The sequence below is a fragment of the Festucalex cinctus genome, chromosome 14 (assembly GCF_051991245.1).
Source record: "Festucalex cinctus isolate MCC-2025b chromosome 14, RoL_Fcin_1.0, whole genome shotgun sequence".
Classification (NCBI taxonomy): domain Eukaryota; kingdom Metazoa; phylum Chordata; class Actinopteri; order Syngnathiformes; family Syngnathidae; genus Festucalex; species Festucalex cinctus.
Window position 1 is genome coordinate 25,541,543 of NC_135424.1, and position 19,279 is coordinate 25,560,821.

Here is a 19,279-nt window from a genome sequence, read left to right on the forward strand (position 1 = left end):
AAAATAAAAATGAATATAAAAAAATATAATTTGAAAATTATATCTAAAAAAATAAATATAAATGGAAATAAATCCGTTTTTATTTTCACTTTTCGTCATTTATTTATTTGTTTATTTAGTCATTTATCTATTTATTTAGTTATTAATTTATTTCGTCATTTATTTATTTAGTCATTTATTTATTTAGTCATTTATTTATTTTGAATTTTGGCAGTTTTGGGCCATACAGCCAAGTCGAAATGTTATTTAAATGAGGGGGCGGTTCTAAGCGTGTTTTGGGCTGGACTCCGCCGTTGCAAACTGCCTGTCATTGGTCGAGTGAGCAGCTCGGTGAACAAGGAAGTTTCACCGGCTTGCAACGTGAGAGCAGACAGTGGACAAGATAGTCGTCCATTGCTGGAGCTCTCCATTGTAAGTCGGCAAGACTTCCTTGTTCGCCGAGCTGCTCACTCGACCAATGACAGGCAATTTGCAACGGGGTGACACGGCGAGAGGAGGTAGGACTCAGACGCAGAATGTAAGTTGGCCAACAAGGCTGCAGCTTTAATCGCACGAAACTCAAATCGCCTCTCAAAGAGGGAAAAAAGGCTGAACAAAAAGAGCTCTAAACTGGAGATACAAAAAAGGGCACTCAAAAACAGGGACAACAAAAGGCGCTCCACAAGGGAGGAAAACCAGGGCAAACTAAAGGCGCAAGACAAGGCAAGGCTAGACATCAAACAAGGACTGTGGTACGAGGACTGCGAGGACGCTTCCATGCACTGAGATGTGACACTTCGGCAACTAACTGGAGAATGAAGGTGGCTTTTATTGTCCGGGTTGATTGGAAACAGGTGGTGCTGATCATGGGCGTGGACCGGTAATCATTGAGCTGCAGGAAGGGTAAGTGACCTGGGGTGAGAGTAGAGTCAGGACTATCAAAATAAAACAGGAACATGACTGTAAAAACAAAAGCATGAACCGCCACTCTGGTGGCGGCGTGACACGGTGGAGTCCAACCCAAGACACGGTTAGGACCGCCCCCTCATTTGAATAACATTTCGACTTGGCTGTACGGCCCAAAACTGCCAAAATTCAAAATAAATAAATGACTAAATAGATAAATGACTAAAAATAAATAAATAAATAAATAAATAAATAAATGACTAAAGGTAAAAATAAAACTGATTTATTTCCATTTATATTTTTTTAGATATATTTTTTTTATATTCATTTTTATTTTCACTTTTAGTCATTTATTTATTTATTTAGTCATTCATTTATTTATTTCGAATTTTGGCAGTTTTGGTCCTCCATAAGAAACAATTCATCGTTAAATGAATCCAAATTGAATACCTAATTTAGGGCATTTTGCAAATGCATTTACTCGAAAACAGTGATTTATTGTATGGGGGGAAAAAAATCATCTTTTAAATTGACACTGCTGTAAACTTTGTAGCTGTGTGTAGCAAGGAGTTGGGTATGTGGCCTGTGCTTGACACAGTATCCCGTTACATGCTACCAACAAAGTCATACTGATTTCATACTTACTGATAGAATATTTTTGGATATGATGACTGCCACATTATAGATGATGAGACAGTCCCACATGGCAAGGCGTGTTCTGGAGGGTTTGATCAATAGTTGGGTCCCAAACAATAAAAAAAAAAAACAAGCGAGAAGGTATCCCAGTCCAAACACTGAGACCCGTGTAGCCCCAGTGATGAAGACCACTGACAGTACAAACCAGAATAAGTAGCGAAAAACCAAAACCTTAGCCATGTCCAGGTAACTCCTGAAAGAGGAGAGGAACACAGTTTGCTCAAATGCCTTTTTTCGTACAGTGAAATGAGGCTACAGCTTTCAGAAGTGGCAAGACAAACAGTGAAAACATTCAATGTCAGGTACTTTTTTATTCTAGCTTCCAAATTCGAAAACAATAAAGTGTAAAGACATGGAAAATACAATGTTCTTCTTGAGAAGGGCTAAATTAAAACCTAAAACAAACTAAACATAGTAAAGTGATTCTGAAACTTCAGAAATTGATGCATTAAAAGAGACCTATTATGCACTTTTCACCATTTCAAACAGTTCCCAGGTATTTTAATAATGTGAGTAATGTTCTTTCATCAAAATGCGACGAACCTTTACTTAGTCAAGGAACACGTTTTACATTAAAACACTTTCAAGGCCCACCAGACACACACACACACACACAAAAAAAGCCATACAGAAAATGAATACTTCAAAAAGTAAGTCCTAGGCTGTGTCCAAATTTTCATCCTTATCGCAACCCATGTTCATTTTGAAATTATTTCCTGGTCTAATTTTGTACTATAAAAATGAATATGGTGTCGTCAAGTATATTGCCATAATTGAGATATCACTCAGTCAGGGTGTTCATATTACAGTCAAACCTCGGTTTTCGAACATAATCCGTTCCAAAAGGCTGTTCCAAAAGTGAATCGTTTGAAATCCGAAACAATTTTTCCCATTATAATTAATGTAAATAATTGTAATCTGTTCCAAGTCTAAAAAAACTTTTTCCAAGTTTTTGCTTTTTTTTGTTTTTTGTTGTTTTTGTTTTTTACTATTATACACCATAAACTGCACTGTATACTATTTACCATAAATAGAAAAGGGTAGAAATAGACACTGTTTTATTTTAATAGATTATATCCTTTCTAAAATGATGAAAAAAATAAAAATAAAAAATGCACTTTCTTTCTTTGGACCCATGATTAGGGGCTAATACACGATGCAAAACTATAAAAAAAAAAATAAAAATAAATAAAAAATAAAATAAAAAAAAGCAGTCAGATTTGCATAAATAACAATGAACAGGTCTCCGAACAGCTCTGAATGAACTTTGAACACGAATGTGCTACGGAGGAAGCATCCTGGGCATTCCAGTTAGCTCGGCTCCCGAATGCGTCGCGTTCAGGTATGCTCAGCTTTTTCTCCCGACTGAGTCGCGTTAGGTACGCTCGGCTTTTTTCAGTTTGGTCGAGAACCGATTTTTTGGACGAGTTCTGAGACGTAAAATTCTCGAATTTTCTGGTCGAAGACCGATTTGGTCGAGAACAGAAGCGTTCGAAAACCGAGGTTTGACTGTATTCTTTGGAGAAAGAAATGGGGGAAAATACATTTGTTGAAGTGACTGGAGCGGAGTGCGACACAGCCAATTTTGCTCAACCAGTCCTGCGGTGGCGTTATGAATGAAAACCGTGACTGATTGGCCCAAAAATTATGAGTACATGTGCAGACATATATTAATCATAGTCTAAAAATATTAGAGCAAAGCTTGCAATGATTTGGATAATATTTAAGACGGAAGCGCTGCCATACATTCATATAATAATAATCATAATAATTATAATAATAATAATAATAATAATAATAATAATAATAATAATAATAATAATAATAATGGATAACGCTTTCAAATATTATCAAAAATGTTTCGAGTTCCGTTCATGGTGGTACACTGGTTAGTACGTCCACCTCCCGCCGCTGCTGAGGGTGTAAGATCGAGTCCGGGCTTCAGCTTCGGGGATGGACTACGTCATACACAGAATCTGGTCTGTTGTTGGAGCGCAACAACACGGGCAGCCACTTACCCCTGTAAAAAATTGTATTCCCTCCCGTGGGTACAACACATACATACATACATACATACATTTTCTTGACCGCTTATTCCTCACAAGGGTCGCAGCGGGTGCTGGAGCCTATCTCAGCTGGCTTTGGGCAGTAGGCGGGGGACACCCTGGACTGGCTGCCAGCCAATCGCAGGGCACATAGAGACGAACAACCATCCACGCACACAAGCACACCTAGGGACAATTCGGAGCGCCCAATTAACCTGCAATGCATGTCTTTGGAATGTGGGAGGAGACCGGATGACCCGGAGAAGACCCACGCGGGCACGGGGAGAACATGCAAACTCCACCCAGGAAGACCGGAGCCTGGACTTGAACCCGAGTCCTCAGAACTGTGAGGCGGACAACACGGTACAACGGTACAACACGTTCTTCAATAAATACATGAAAACACACATATTCAGTTTTAGAAATGTTTTGAAATAAGAAGAACGTATTTATCACGGAGAAGCAAAAGAAAAGCAAGTACTCACGCGGCAGTGGAGTTTGGTGCATTCAATGACCACGCACGTAGTAGGAAATCTTAGATATAGATAGAAAAAGCTCAGCCGACTGAATGGTGCAGTTTTTCTGTTTTGTTCCAGATGTTTGATATTTAAATAACTGTTTACAATGAACTTTTTCGAAGAAACTCCACTTTTCTGTGATAAAAGGTAAAACATTCCACACCCACATAAATACAGTAGGTCGACGGTACACACCTAAAAAAAAATTTAACTGAAGAAGCCCTATGGATCAAAGGTGAATATTTACCATATTCAACAAACCAGAACAATCGAGTTGCCTCAATTCACCCTTTTATTCAATTTTGTCTTTTGGTAAAAATGAAAAGTGCACAGTCACTTTTCGAACACCCTGTATAATGGCATATAATAAATCTTCAGAACACAAAATAAGTAACATGGAAAAAAAATATATAGAATACTGAATTTACCTGCAGTTGACAAAATTGGGTGCAGGATTAAACAGTCGACCTTCCATTGGATCAGGGTTGTCTGTATTGTCACCAGCCATAACGACCCAATCCTCACAATTTTCACACTTAAATACTTTCCACTGCTGTGACGTACAAATCAGAAGCACAAAATCCACTGCGAAAAAGACATAACCCATTAGGATAAAGCATTATAAATGACAGTAGAAAATGGCATTATATATGAGCAAGAGACACACTGAGAAATAAAGACATCAGCAACTCGACCTACACTGAGTCTGACCTGTTTATTAGTGGTGATTCACATTTGTAAAAAGACTTAATTCTCTCAATGTGGTATAATCATAATATGATCACTTTGTTATTAAAACACTTTATATATTGAGGAAGGGAATCACAAAGTAACTTGTGATCTAGTATTAGTAGTACTTATATTGCACTGTAAAAACAAATCTGAATTGAATAAATCAGAGCACATATAGTGGTTCTGAATTAACCTAAGCTAACTGATGGAAAAATCATTGGGGGAAGAAAGACACTTATAATGTTGCACACAGAAACCACACAAATACCAACCAACCTATCAGGTTTTTGGAGTTAGGCACAGTGTAGAAGTCTGGCAGATAAAGCCATTTGATAAGAGCAGAGTTCATTAAAAGTGGTGTGTTCCACCGCCATGGGTAATCTGTAGCACAAAAAATAGAGAAAATACAAAACATTTGCAGATGCTTACTGTAAATCCATAAAGATATAAACCGAAGTGGGTAGTAATGAGTTACATTTACTCCGTTACATGTACTTGAGTAACTCTTTGACCGCCAAAAACGTTTAATCATGATGAGTAAAATCACGATGTATGCCGCCAGAGACGTTAAATGACGTCATCTACGTTTTTTGTTTTTTTTAATCAATGGGAAGTGCAATGTCTGAGTGCAGCGCTGCCTGGTCAATAGGATGTGGAATCAAAAACACCCACTAACTATGGCCAGCAGATCGCAGCATTGTATCTCTTTTCAATGGGCTGCCAGTGTATGGAATTACAATAAAACGTGACGGAATCTGGTGAAATCTGATGAAACAGAACGTTTTCAGGGATGACGTGAATGATCAAAGCCTTTGTCACATTAACGCTAATTCACAGAGCGTCACTAAACAAAAAATATTAGTGTCAAAGTCACTGCTATGGAGAAAATGTATCTTTTTCACAAAAATCTTCTGATATTTTCAATTTTCACACAATGCCACTCAAATGGTGATTTCTAAAGAACGGAATAAGGTAGAAACATACTTCGGTAACACTTTATAATAACGATTGTTAGGTAACAGTTTGTAATGCGTTTGTAAAACATGATTCATGATAACTAATGATGAACTAATCATTTGTAATTATTAAAATATTAGAAACAAGTACTTTACAAATGATTAGTAGTTAATAAGTTGTAAATGTATTAGCAAACGATGAACTCATGAAGAGCAATTCAGAACTCATGATGAACTCACAATTTGCAACTGTTGAATGATTGTTAACTCATAATGAGTAAAACGGGAAAGAAATTGACAATTTTTTCGTTAATAACTTGTAAAAGCATTAACAAACGGTGAATTCATGATTAGCAGATCTTAACTCATGATGAACTAACAATTTTGCAACTGATAAATGATTGTTAACTAATAATCAGTAAATATTTAAACATGAGAAAATGTAATTTACAAATTGTTAGTTAATATCTTATAAATGCATTAGCAAAAGATGATGTCATGACGAAGAGTTCTGAACTCATAATTTGCAATGTTGTGGGATTATGAGTTAATAATTTGCAAATCATACCTACTGGTTAACACATGATTCAGAAATGTATATTACTCATCATCATAATGCAAAAACATGTCATGAAGTGCAATTCTGAACTCATGATGAGCTACCAATTTGCAACTATTGAAGAATAACATTCAAAGTCCTTGTAGCTCAGCTCCTCATCTATGGAAATCAAGGCCCCACTGGTGTGGTATTATTATTTTCATTATATTACAAACCTTTTTGCAGATCCACTCCAAAGTTGAACATTGGTGATTCCGCCAGTATTTGTAAACTGTTATTATCAACTATACAATTATTATATTATATTATATTATTATTATATAACAATTATTTACAACTTAGATTACCATGTGTACAAATCATGTTATCATGAACACATTATCTATTCATTTTAACAAGTCATTTAATAATCTTTTTGCATACCCTATTCTAAAGTGACCACACTTCATCATGTTCAAATGACTAATATGTTTGCTGATAATATTTGTTATCATGAACACATTATCTATCCATCCATCCATTTTCCTGACCGCTTATTCCTCACAAGGGTCGCGGGGGCTGCTGGCGCCTATCTCAGCTGGCTCTGGGCAGTAGGCTGGGGACATCCTGGACTGGTTGCCAACCAATCGCAGGTCACACAGAGACGAACAACCATCCACACTCACACGCACACCTAGGGACAATTCGGAGCGCCCAATTAACCTGCCATGCATATCTTTGGAATGTGGGAGGAGACCGGAGTACCCGGAGAAGACCCACGCGGGCACGGGGAGAACATGCAAACTCCACCCAGGAAGGTCCGAGCCTGGACTCGAACCGGAGACCTCAGAACTGGGAAGCGGACGTGCTAACCACTCGACGACCGTGCCGCCTACATTATCTATTCATTTTAACAAATAATTTAATATTTTTGCATACCCTATTCTAAAATGACCACACTTCATCATGTTCAAATGACTAAGATGTTCGCTGATAATATTTATAATGAACAAACTACGTTTTCATATTAACAAGTCATTTAATAATCTTTTTGCATACCCTATTCTAAAGTGACCACACTTCATCATGTTCAAATGACTAATATGTTTGCTGATAATATTTGTTATCATGAACAAACTATGTTTTCATATTAACAGGTCATTTAATAATCTTTTTGCATACCCTATTCTAAAGTGATGAAACATACAAAATGTTGCTAGTTCCTTTTTTATTTGCAAATGTAATGTACAAATTAACAAGTAGTATTGTTGAATACAAATATGTGTACAGTACTACATTTCCTACAACATAAAACTGTAGGACTAACAGTTGCAATTGAATATTACTTCTGTTGAACTTAACTTATCTACTGCCTTTTCATAAAAGGCAGCAGTTTCCCCTTTTTTTTCATGATTTCAATTTCGGCTTTGATGGATGGATTACTGTCTATTGTTTGTCGAGAAACTAATTCAAACTCTTTCAACTTTTGGCCCCTTGAATATCCCTCAAGGACCTGGCTGTACTTTTCCAGGTTGGCGACACTCAACTCAGCAATACACACACTAGCTAACACTGTGTTGCGATCCACACCAACGGCCTCAAATGATTGTCTGAGATTCTTCCCTCGCAGGAAGACATGAGGACCTTCTTGTATCGTTTCATGACATCCTCGGGTGTTGAAGCTGGAATCATGAAAGAAAAGAGTGAGCAATGCAAGGACTAATATAGTGGTTTCAGTCTTGTTCATAGGTTCACAAGATACTTTTAGCCATGTCTCATAGAACTCAGTAATTTTTCTGCAACCATTATGATCATGTTGGACAGCACAACTGTAAGATGAATCTTATGACGTATGGTACTGCAAGTATATACAACAATTGCTTTTAAAAAGTACTTTGAATGGTTGAGAAGCATTACATGAGTACTGATTAAATGGAATCATCTATTTTGTTATCTATTTTGTCACCTTTCCGCAACGTTGCTTTATTCAATACTGAAGAACCCATATTGTAATATATTAAGCTTTATTCATTTTGTTAAAGTCCAAAGTTAGAATAGTTTGAAAAATAAAATTCTAATAAACTCAGTTGTTTATTCCACTATGGCATTTTAAAACATTTCTACCGCTGTAAAAAATGCTGTTTGGCAAATCTCTCACATTTACGACCAGCTATTTTTGAGCCAATCAGTATTGGTTTTGCGTAGCCATGTGAAACAGAGTTGAGTATGGCTTTTTATTTACATACAGCTCCAGTCTCACAAATCTTCACTACCCTATATGATCATATAACTGGCATAAAGATTTCAGTTTGTGAAATGCAACAGTAAATCTGTACATTATTGATCCCAAATCAGATGTGGAGATCTAGTTGAACCCCAGCAACCGCAGGGTAAATGTACTTGTTTACGAATGGTGGGTACACCTATTTGACTTGCTACTTTGGTATTTATGCAGAAAGAACGCCACACCTTTTCCTATTCAACTGTGTGTACTAACTGTAATTACGTTTATTTTAGTGATATCGCGTAAGAAGATCTGACAAGCAAAATACAAACAATGACCCCCAAATATACCAAAGAGACGCTCAAAATAAAGAGCGAGGTGAACATTGTTTAATGTTCTTTGACATAGTATTTTACTCTTACACTATATTATCACTATCAAAGTGTTGTAGGTCTAAATTATTCACAGTGATTCATACTCTGCAATGAGTTGTGACATCAGTTGAGTTAGAGAAATTTTCCATGCAAAGGGAACATCTTCACATGCATTTCTGCTCAGGCTATGAAGCCGTATGTCACTGAGCTCAGGCTTGCGACACTGTGTGCATTTAGCGAGTGATGGCATTTTGTTAGGTTTAGTTTACTACTGCAAAACATTATAAAGATGTTCGGCCGACATTCGCAAACCATCTGTATGCTTATTTATTTGTCAATAATTTGATGGCAACAAGAAAAGCACTTTGTGAGCATAAAGATTGTTTGCGAGGGTGTAAGTTACACAGGTTTAATGCAAATAATATTAAGTACAATAATGGCACTATGAATTTGTTTTTCCATCAAAAAAGATAAGACTAAAAGAACCCCCTTTGTGTTCACCCTAATACTCCCACAAGCTACATAAGAATCTTCCCATGATAATTTACTGCACACTCATCTTTATTGTAATACAACATAATTGAATAAGTATAAGTCAAACCACTAGTGTACTTATATAATTTTTAGCTATCGACAATTAAGCGGCCGATCAGTATCCCATTAGTTTTTACTTTGGAAAACAATGACCAAACTGGTAACATAGTATAACATCTATACCCCTTTTTTTTTAAATGTCGCTTGGTGAACAACTACTGTACAGTTATGCAAGTTAACAAAAGAGAGCACTGTAGCACACCTCTTCCAAAAGTGCATTTTCCTTTAGTCGCTCTCTTCTTTGGGCGCTTCACCATCTTCTTGTGTTTTTTTCCCTTCTTTTTCTTCCTCCTTTTTTCCTCATCAGAGGAAGAGGAGGATGAGGAAGAAGAAGAAGATGAGGACTTTTCCGAAGAGGACCGTGTTGAATCCGAAACATGCTTTGTGGTTCCAGTAATGTCCTTTTTCTTGTCTGATGAAAGACAAACATGGCTCATTGATGAAGTGAATAATGATACACTTTGGTTATACCTATGAGAACACAATATTCTGTTTGCATTAACAATTAAAATGGAAGAATTGTTATCTAAAAAACCCCCCGATGCATTTTCATATCTAAACTAAAGTATATCTCAAGTTTAGAAGTACCCAGTGAATAAGTACTTACACTGACAGTTCCTTTAGCAGGAACTCTCTATCTTTCTCCAGTTCCTTAATTTTGGATTCCATTGCTATTCTGTATGTTGGTGCATCTGCAGAGGCAAAACATGTAGTAAAAAAAATATCAATTTAGTAGAATCAAACCATGACATTCCACTTCTAAGTATCAAATAAGTAGATGAGGCATGAGGCACGAGCTTTGAATAGTAGAATGTTTAATAACGCCAGCCAAATTTCGAAAGTAGCTTTGTCAATTATTCTCCAAATTTTATGCAATTCTAATGTCTTCCAATTGACAATGCCATGGATTCAAAATTATTGTCCTTCTCAATGGGTGCGATCGTAAAGTAGATTCTGATGCTCTGAGGTTTATAACCATACTGTGGTTAGACAAAAAATTGGTGTTTTCAACAGCATGGCATTTAACATGACAATCAGAGCTCAAGCACAGTCCTCTTTGTTGCTACAGTAATTTATGTTCTACACTAGGTGACGCCTACTAGGCGTCACCTAGTGTGCCACCTCTTACTAGGCTACACATGTTACAATTGCTGTGTCATTACAGGTTTTTTTGCATGAGTCTCTTAAGTACGGCATTAAAAGTTAATCGGTGGACCATTTTTTCTGCCTGTAAATGAGATTTGACTGGAATTTACATAGTAAAACTAAAAATCTAAACTGATAAATTCACCCAATGTTGTAATACTAGTCTATATATCATAAAATCGTTGACATGGCCTACTCATTTGCTAGATCAATTTTGAATATCTGCAAAGAGACACAAAGTCATGGAGGATATGATTTATTGATTTCTTTTTCTGAGGTGCCGGCCAACTAAATCCTTTTGTGATCGGTGCACCCCTATAATAAACTATTTGCTTCGTGAGAAGTCAGAGTTTGAGAATTTCTTGAATTTTTCGCATCGTCACACCAGCTGTTTGGGAATCATGCAACGAAGCACTGAACTGCGTGGACTGCAAACGCTGGCGAAAACCCAACGTCTCAATTTAGTAGATTTCCATACGCGTCACAGTAGGTTAATTAAACTGATGTCGGGTACTGTCGAGAAATCATGGTATAATAGTTTGCCGTGCACTTTAACACTTAACTTGTCACATTGAACTTACCTACGGATGTGGCGGCAGTCTGTTGCTTGCTGTTCTTTTTTCGTGAGCGCGTATCAGCCATGCTGTTTAGTGTTTGGAGCTGAGAAAACAAGTCGCTTGGCTTCGTTCTCTCTTCCAACCGTTAGCATGTAGGGCCAGAGTCTCGTATTGGGTTGCCAGATTAAGAGAAAATAACGCAATACGAACAGGGTACAAGTAGGAACACATGCAAGCTGTAAGTAAAACAGCTACATAATTTCTTGTTTCAATTTTGGAAACATAAAAATCCACACCAAAAAAAAAAAAAAAAAACGGGCACGTTTTTTATCATCAAGTGGAGAAACAAATAGATACTTGAGTGCAACTGGCAACATGGTAAACATTTTTCAGTGTTTATTTCAAACCCGGCCACGAAATTGAGACTCAGTATCTGATTGGTTGTTGTTTTAAGAGGGAAACTACCCGGTCAGAGTGTTCAAATACCATCACGGGCTCAGCCTCCTTGCGCAATGTCGAAAATTAAGCGTTTTGCAAGGAAAGTCAGGGAACTGGTGGAAAAAAAAAACACCCACAGTCAAAAATACGCTGAATCTAATTTTGTGGTTACAAAAGAAGAAAGTGATTGGCAGTAAGATACACTGCAAAACCTGCAAAAGAAAAATGAAATTGAGCCGAGCTGACTGCATCGATTTCTATGAATGGTAAGATCTTTTCAACATGCCTTTATGTCGCTTTATTTTTTTCCCCAATCCCGATGAGTAATTTTCATTTGTGGAATTGTTTACATAAAAAAATAAAAAAAAAAAACGATTAATTGATAGCCAATGTTTGAAAACATACATTGACTTGACCTGTGGTCCCCAGGAGATGCCAAAAGCGCCACAGACTTCATAAAAAGTCAATCAGAGCTAAGTCTGTTTTCAGCAGGTCAAAAATGTGTCTCTTCAACTGGATGAGATTTATATACAGGTCATTAAATGCTAAATTGTAACATTTATGGAATTAATCTTATGTCTAAATTACCTTTCTCCTCCAAAAGTGTCAATGCAGTCATTTTTAAGTTTGTTGTGTGAGTCACAAAGTCACTTCTGGCCTCTGTTGTTACAACTAACTTAATGCAGTCGCTTATCTGTAGAAAAAAAAATCTTCAAAAAATCAGTATACTGCAAAAGGGAAGGCAACTATAATGCAAATTCCAGTAATGAAGTAAGAGACTGCTTAAATATTTCAATGGTAGTATTTTTTGTCCATCCATCCATCCATTTTCTTGACCGCTTATTCCTCACAAGGGTCGCGGGGGCTGCTGGCGCCTATCTCAGCTGGCTCTGGGCAGTAGGCGGGGGACACCCTGGACTGGTTGCCAACCAATCGCAGGGCAGTATTTTTTGTCTTTTCCTGTAAATATCAATTTTACCTTATGCTGAGTCCTTGAAGACACCCATGGGTTAATTAATGACCCTATAAATGTTAAAACCTTTGTTTTTCTGATGAAGAATTTTAAATACTATTTATTGTATTATCTCACATTGTGAAAACGTTTGCTTTTACTATTTCAACTTGCAAAAGTTTATTTTTATTTTTTTAAAAGCAAGTCTTTGCAATGACACATTAGCATACAGTTTACCTATTACATGCTCTTCAACAGTATCCAGGTAACAACATGTCATTGTGTATTTTTAGGTTCGCTCAAGGATTGAGGCTGCGTCAGATTGACATGATAGATGATGAAATTGCGGGAAGTTTGGCATCTTTGACCAAGATGGCCAAAAAAAATAAGAATAGCATGTGCATATTCAATGGAAAATCTGAGGAGACGGACAGGACAAGAGATTGGCGGAAGAAGACAGTTTATCGTAATTGATGAGTCATTTCCGCCATAAAAGAAAGGTAAGGACAACAACCCTCAGCTATTTCACCACTATAATATAGTAGCCACGGTGTAGTGGGTGGGAAGTTGGACTCACATCCAGAGGCCTGTGGGTTCAACTCATGAATCCACCAATTAATTTCCATCCATCCATTTTCTTGACCGCTTATCCCTCACAAGGGTCACGGGGGCTACTGGCGCCTATCTCAGCTGGCTCTGGGCAATAGGCGGGGTACACCCTGAATTGGTTGCCAGCAGGGCACACAGAGACGAACAACCATCCACACTCACAAGCACACCTAGTGACAATTCAGAGCACCCAATTAAGCTGCCATGCATGTCTTTGGAATGTGGGAGGAGACCGGAGTACCCGGAGAAGACCCACGTGGGCACGGGGAGAACAGGCAAACTCCACCCAGGAAGGCCGGAGCTCGGACTCGAGCTTTCGTCCTCAGTACTGGGACGTGGACGTGCTAACCAGTCTTCCACTGTAGGCAATTATCACTTCATAATAAAAAATGCACAAGTCTCACTTTTTAGCAGCACATATTTATCATTACAAATATAACTTCCAGTTACAGTTGCATTATTACCACTTCCTAGCTGTTTTGCTGATGATAGCTCTATGCAATTAGCACCAAATTTCCTTCAATATAGAAATTCAAAACTACAAATATGGTCGGAAAAATTTATACACAAACAGAACTCAAACCAAGAAGATCGTTTAAACACAGTTTCTTTTGAACCTTGATCCCCCCTAAAATAAAAAGAGCACTGTGCATGCTACCCCTAAATCATCATGGAAACATATTTTACATGATTTCTTTTTACACATTGAAACACTTTTAGTATCCAGGCATATAAAAAAGTCTGTAGGCATGACACTACACTATATCATGTTGTATCATTCCATGTTTGAATTGTCAATAGATCAAACGGAATGGGAGGAGATAGTCCATCTAAAACAGGCACATTGGGATGATAATAATAACAATAATAAAAAATTATCATAATTCTTTGGATAACATCGTATTGCGGCACACTGTGCTTCAGAGAGCAAGCATACTAAGGCTTTCAAGAACATGGTGGACTTTTATGTATATGAATAGTAGTGATTTTGTGTTTATTTTATATATATTTTTTTCAGTATGGGCGTGGGAGAGCTGCTGCAACCTGGGAAAGGAAAAAATGGGTGTTTGGATTACTTGGGGTAAACTACCACAGAGACAAGACGCCAAAGCCAGTTCTACGCTTAGTTCAAAGGAGAACAAGGAAGGAGCTGATACCGCTCATCGTTCACCACGCTAAGAGAGGATCTGTCATCATCAGTGATGAGTGGCGGGCCTATCGTGCTTTGCCTGAATTAGGGTACAAGCATTTTACTGTTAATCACAGTATAGCATTTGTTGATGCACAAACAGGGGCACAAACCCAGTATTTAGAGAGAGCCTGGAGAAGCTACAAAGAAAATATTTGGAGGCTCAGGGGCAATCGAACAGAGCAATCTCTAGTGGAACATCTTTCAGTGATCGAGTGGCATGAGTGGTTAGCCAAACAACATCGCAATGGGATCCTTGGTCGCCTAATTCATGACATTGGGAGAAGATACAAATGATGCAATAATCCATGTTTGTCTATGTCCTTGTGAAGTCTATGGGATAAAATCTTTGAGAAATTGTTCCACACTTGTCCATATTTGTGTTGTATTTCAGAACAATGTTCTTCCTGGATTTCCTTATTTATCATGACCACGTTTATCTAAAACATCTAAATTATATAATAAAAATAATATCAAAGAACATAGTCATTTGAAAATGATGAAGTATGGTACTTTAGAATAGGGTATGCAAAAAGATTATTAAATGATTTGTTAATATGAAAACATAGTTTGTTCATGATAACAAATATTATCAGCAAACATATTAGTCATTTGAACATGATGAAGTGTGGTCACTTTAGAATAGGGTATGCAAAAAGATTATTAAATGACTTTTTAATATGAAAACGTAGTTTGTTCATTATAAAAGTAATATCAAAGAACATATTAGTCATTTGAACATGATGAAGTGTGGTCACTTTAGAATAGGGTATGCAAAAAGATTATTAAATGATTTGTTAAAATGAATAGATAATGTGTTCATGATAACAAATATTATCAGCAAACATATTAGTCATTTGAACATGATGAAGTGTGGTCACTTTAGAATAGGGTATGCAAAAAGATTATTAAATGACTTGTTAAAATGAATAGATAATGTGTTCATGATAACGTGATTTGTACACATGGTAATCTAAGTTGTAAATGATAATAACAGTTTACAAATACTGGCGGAATCACCAATGTTCAACTTTGGAGTGGATCTGCAAAAAGGTTTGTAATATAATGAAAATAATAATACCACACCAGTGGGGCCTTGATTTCCATGGGCCCAGATGAGGAGCTGAGCTACAAGGACTTTGAATGTTATTCTTCAATAGTTGCAAATTGGTAGCTCATCATGAGTTCAGAATTGCACTTCATGACATGTTTTTGCATTATGATGATGAGTAATATACATTTCTGAATCATGTGTTAACCAGTAGGTATGATTTGCAAATTATTAACTCATAATCCCACAACATTGCAAATTATGAGTTCAGAACTCTTCGTCATGACATCATCTTTTGCTAATGCATTTATAAGATATTAACTAACAATTTGTAAATTACATTTTCTCATGTTTAAATATTTACTGATTATTAGTTAACAATCATTTATCAGTTGCAAAATTGTGAGTTCATCATGAGTTCTGAATTGCTCTTCATGAGTTCATCGTTTGCTAATACATGTACAACTTATTAACTACTAATCATTTGTAAAGTACTTGTTCCTAATATTTTAATAATTACAAATGATTAGTTCATCATTAGTTATCATGAATTCATGTTTTACAAACGCATTACAAACTGTTACCTAACAATCGTTATTATAAAGTGTTACCCATACTTCTTTTTTCTAATGAAAGAATGGAATGCGATCTTTCATTTGGTACCCACGTTGTATATGTAGTAAAAGCACACAATATTATGTTTGCCTTGAAAGATTAGTTAAAATGCTCGAAATCGTCTGGCACCTTGGGTGTTTTTTTTTTTTTTTTAAATTATTTTTTTTTTAACGTGTGGCAGTAAAAGAGTTAAAGAAAATGTACTACTAAGAGTAGTTTTACCACACAATACTTTTTACTTTTACTTGAGTAGATGTGTGAAGAAGGATCGCTACTCTTACTCCGCTATATTTGGCCACACTAAAGTCGTTACTTTTTCTCCTTTTTTCATTATCTTTACCAGAGACGCCAACAGCTGTTCTGCCACATGACTGCATTTCACCAATCAGACGTAGCAACAAAAATCACATGACGAGTCCTTCCCTTAACATTCTACCAATCAGACGTAACAATGCAGTCACGTGACCACAGGCAGCGGAAACGCTGTCGGCATTTGGAACATAGCAACGGGAGAGGACGAAGCCGAACACCCATGGCCTCATATCATTAGCATGTTTACCTTACATGCCGTGTGGAATAACAGATTTATAATGCAGTGTCTTATGTGTCTGCCGAAATAAACGGACATTTCGGCATATAAAAAATCCACATCGAACCTGAGTTAACATGTCATGGTAAGTTTGACCTCAATTCCCTTTTTGCTGTATTTAGGCAGGTATTTGTCTTAAGTGTTGAAAAGGACCTTTTCACATTGACTCTTTTGCAAACACTAACTGTTGCCATAAACGAAACAGATCACGATACATGTTATATGGAGGCATGAATTAGCGGTAGCCACTAAGTGTCACAAATTATTAACTGTAAAGAAGTTTTGGGAACAGATATACACTTGACTCCATGTAATGCCAGAACCTGGGAAGAAAACATATCAACGTCTTATTCAATGTCGCAATGATAGCATATGTATTGTAAACATAAAAGATTTAGGCTAAAGAGGACAAGTTTCTAATTGTTATGCTGGATGGGTATTAACGGAAATTTAGTGACCGCAATATTTTCAGTGTACACTCAGATTTAATACATTAATCATCAGAAATCCTACTCTAATATAGTTAACTTAATTTAACTTTGCAAATTGAACTGAATGTGTGATTTCAATGGCTTATTTACCTGTAAACTCATAGCCTGATATTTTTTGTGTCAACAGAGGGTTCATCCCAACAAAATGAATGTTTTTGTTGAATGTTTAAAAAAAAAAAAATCAGATAATGTTCAAGAGGTTACTCAGTACTTGAGTATTCTTTTCAGCGAATACTTTTTTTACTTAATTTTTTAAGAACTACTTTTTACTTTTACTTGAGTAGTATTATTTTGAAGTAACGCTACTCTTACTTGAGTACAATTTTTGGCTACTCTACCCGCCTCTGGGTATAAATTAGTTGTAGCAGTATTAGTTATAGATGATGATGTTAGAAATAAAACAGAAAATGGTGGCTGGATGGCTTAGTGGGTAACACTACTGACTTTGAACAAAAGGACTGAGGTTAAAATACTGATCAGGGCAAACAGTAACATTCAGTTGGGTCCTGAAGCAAGACACTGTAGACTTTTGCACTTTTGTCACGCGATCCTGGAACTTCTAACAGCGGAAGTGAATGAATGTTGAATTGAAGTGGACAAAACACTTAGCGACTTAGGGACTGTTTTACAAGTTATTATTGCCCATCTAGTCATGACATCTACTAGTTCGACTGAAGTTCGCCTCTCGGTAAGTGGTACATTTAGTCATACTTCATAGAGCGCAACATTTACATAAGTTGTAGATTGCAAGGAGATCCGTGATCCGATCCGAACCGTGTCTTTTGTGATCCGTTGCACCAATAGTAATGGATCACAAAAGTCATGGTTCGGATCGGATCACGGACTTGAGTCACGGATCGCATGATGTCACTCGCTGTGATGCGCGCACACTATCCCTTACCGTGTCGAGAGCCCGGCATTTTTTTTGTTTTTTGTTTTTTTTCCACTCACTCACTCACTCACTCACTCACTCACTCACTCACTCACTCACTCACTCACTCACTCACTCACTCACTCACACAAGCTTGAGTGAGTGAAAAAATAATAAAATAAATAATAATAATAAAATCAGTGTGTGCTGTCAAGTTGCCGCGGGAGTGACGTCATGCAGCCAACAAATTCGCCCGGCCACGTCTGGCGACAGCGAGTAACACGCCCCCCGCCACCCCCCGCTCTGGGATTGGCTGGAGGGGTAAACTGTCTGTCCATGGAAATGTCCTGCTGTTGACAAAACCAACACAAAATGGCAAAATACAGGCCCCTGGAAAAAATCACCACCAAACATTAACAGTAGCCCAGAGGTGTAGATTGAGAAGGAGTTCATGTGTATATATTCATATATATACATTGTATATGCATCTAATGGATGCATAACGTAACCCCAGCCTCTACTTTAGCGACTTTATATGGAAAAAGTTTTAAAATATGTCATTCATTGACGGTGCACCTTATAATACGGCGCACCTTATATATGGAAAAAGTTTTAATATATAGCATTCATTGAAGGTGCGCCTTATAATGCGGTGCGCCTTATAGTGCGGAAAATACGGTACTCAAAATAGCCTCTTGGAATGAACTGTGCTCATGTTTCATGGACTCTCTTTTCTATTTTAAGTCACCCAACCATGAAAACCATGTAGTAGATGTACCAAATACAATCCTTATGTATCCAATGAATTAAGGCTTACCTTTACACAGAGCAGGTGGTATACCCACACATAGTATGTATTGATAAATCATGAAGATGGCCAGAAAGAGACAATATTTTGGCCATATCCTTGCAATGGATGCCCGGCGTCGCCTCACCAAGATGGCCACCAACCAACAACCATGGATGATCACCAAGAAGTTCATCCGTTGACCGATTACATTCACAGTCATTAGGAAGCAGATCTTAAAGTAAAAAAGTGCATTGTTATTTTTTTTTAGATAAAATGAGATATACAGTAAGAAAAAATATCTGAAGTATGTCTCAGAGCCATACTCTGATAAGTCAATTATAGTCCCCTAACTGTATTTTTAAACACGGCTTGCAAAACAAAACAAATATTTGAAAATTAATGCTTTAGTCCAAAGTCAT

At 37.0% G+C, this 19,279-nt stretch overlaps 1 protein-coding gene and 1 long non-coding RNA gene across 2 annotated transcripts in view; both read right to left on the minus strand.

Moving 5' to 3' along the window:
* Positions 1-19,279, minus strand: part of piezo1 (piezo type mechanosensitive ion channel component 1 (Er blood group)) — a 286,359-nt gene that overhangs the window by 132,436 nt on the left and 134,644 nt on the right. Inside the window, exons 21-24 of the mRNA XM_077496131.1 lie at positions 18,888-19,092; positions 5,153-5,257; positions 4,573-4,729; positions 1,531-1,774 (exon numbers count right to left, since the gene is read on the minus strand). Of these exons, the coding sequence (XP_077352257.1) occupies positions 1,531-1,774; positions 4,573-4,729; positions 5,153-5,257; positions 18,888-19,092 (711 nt within the window). The remainder of the gene's footprint in view (positions 1-1,530; positions 1,775-4,572; positions 4,730-5,152; positions 5,258-18,887; positions 19,093-19,279) is intronic.
* On the minus strand, positions 7,575-13,222 carry LOC144000805 (uncharacterized). Its single transcript, XR_013278286.1, has 4 exons — positions 11,290-13,222; positions 10,170-10,254; positions 9,765-9,974; positions 7,575-8,052 (listed from the first exon to the last, which is right to left on the minus strand). It is a non-coding gene; the product is annotated as an uncharacterized LOC144000805 (long non-coding RNA).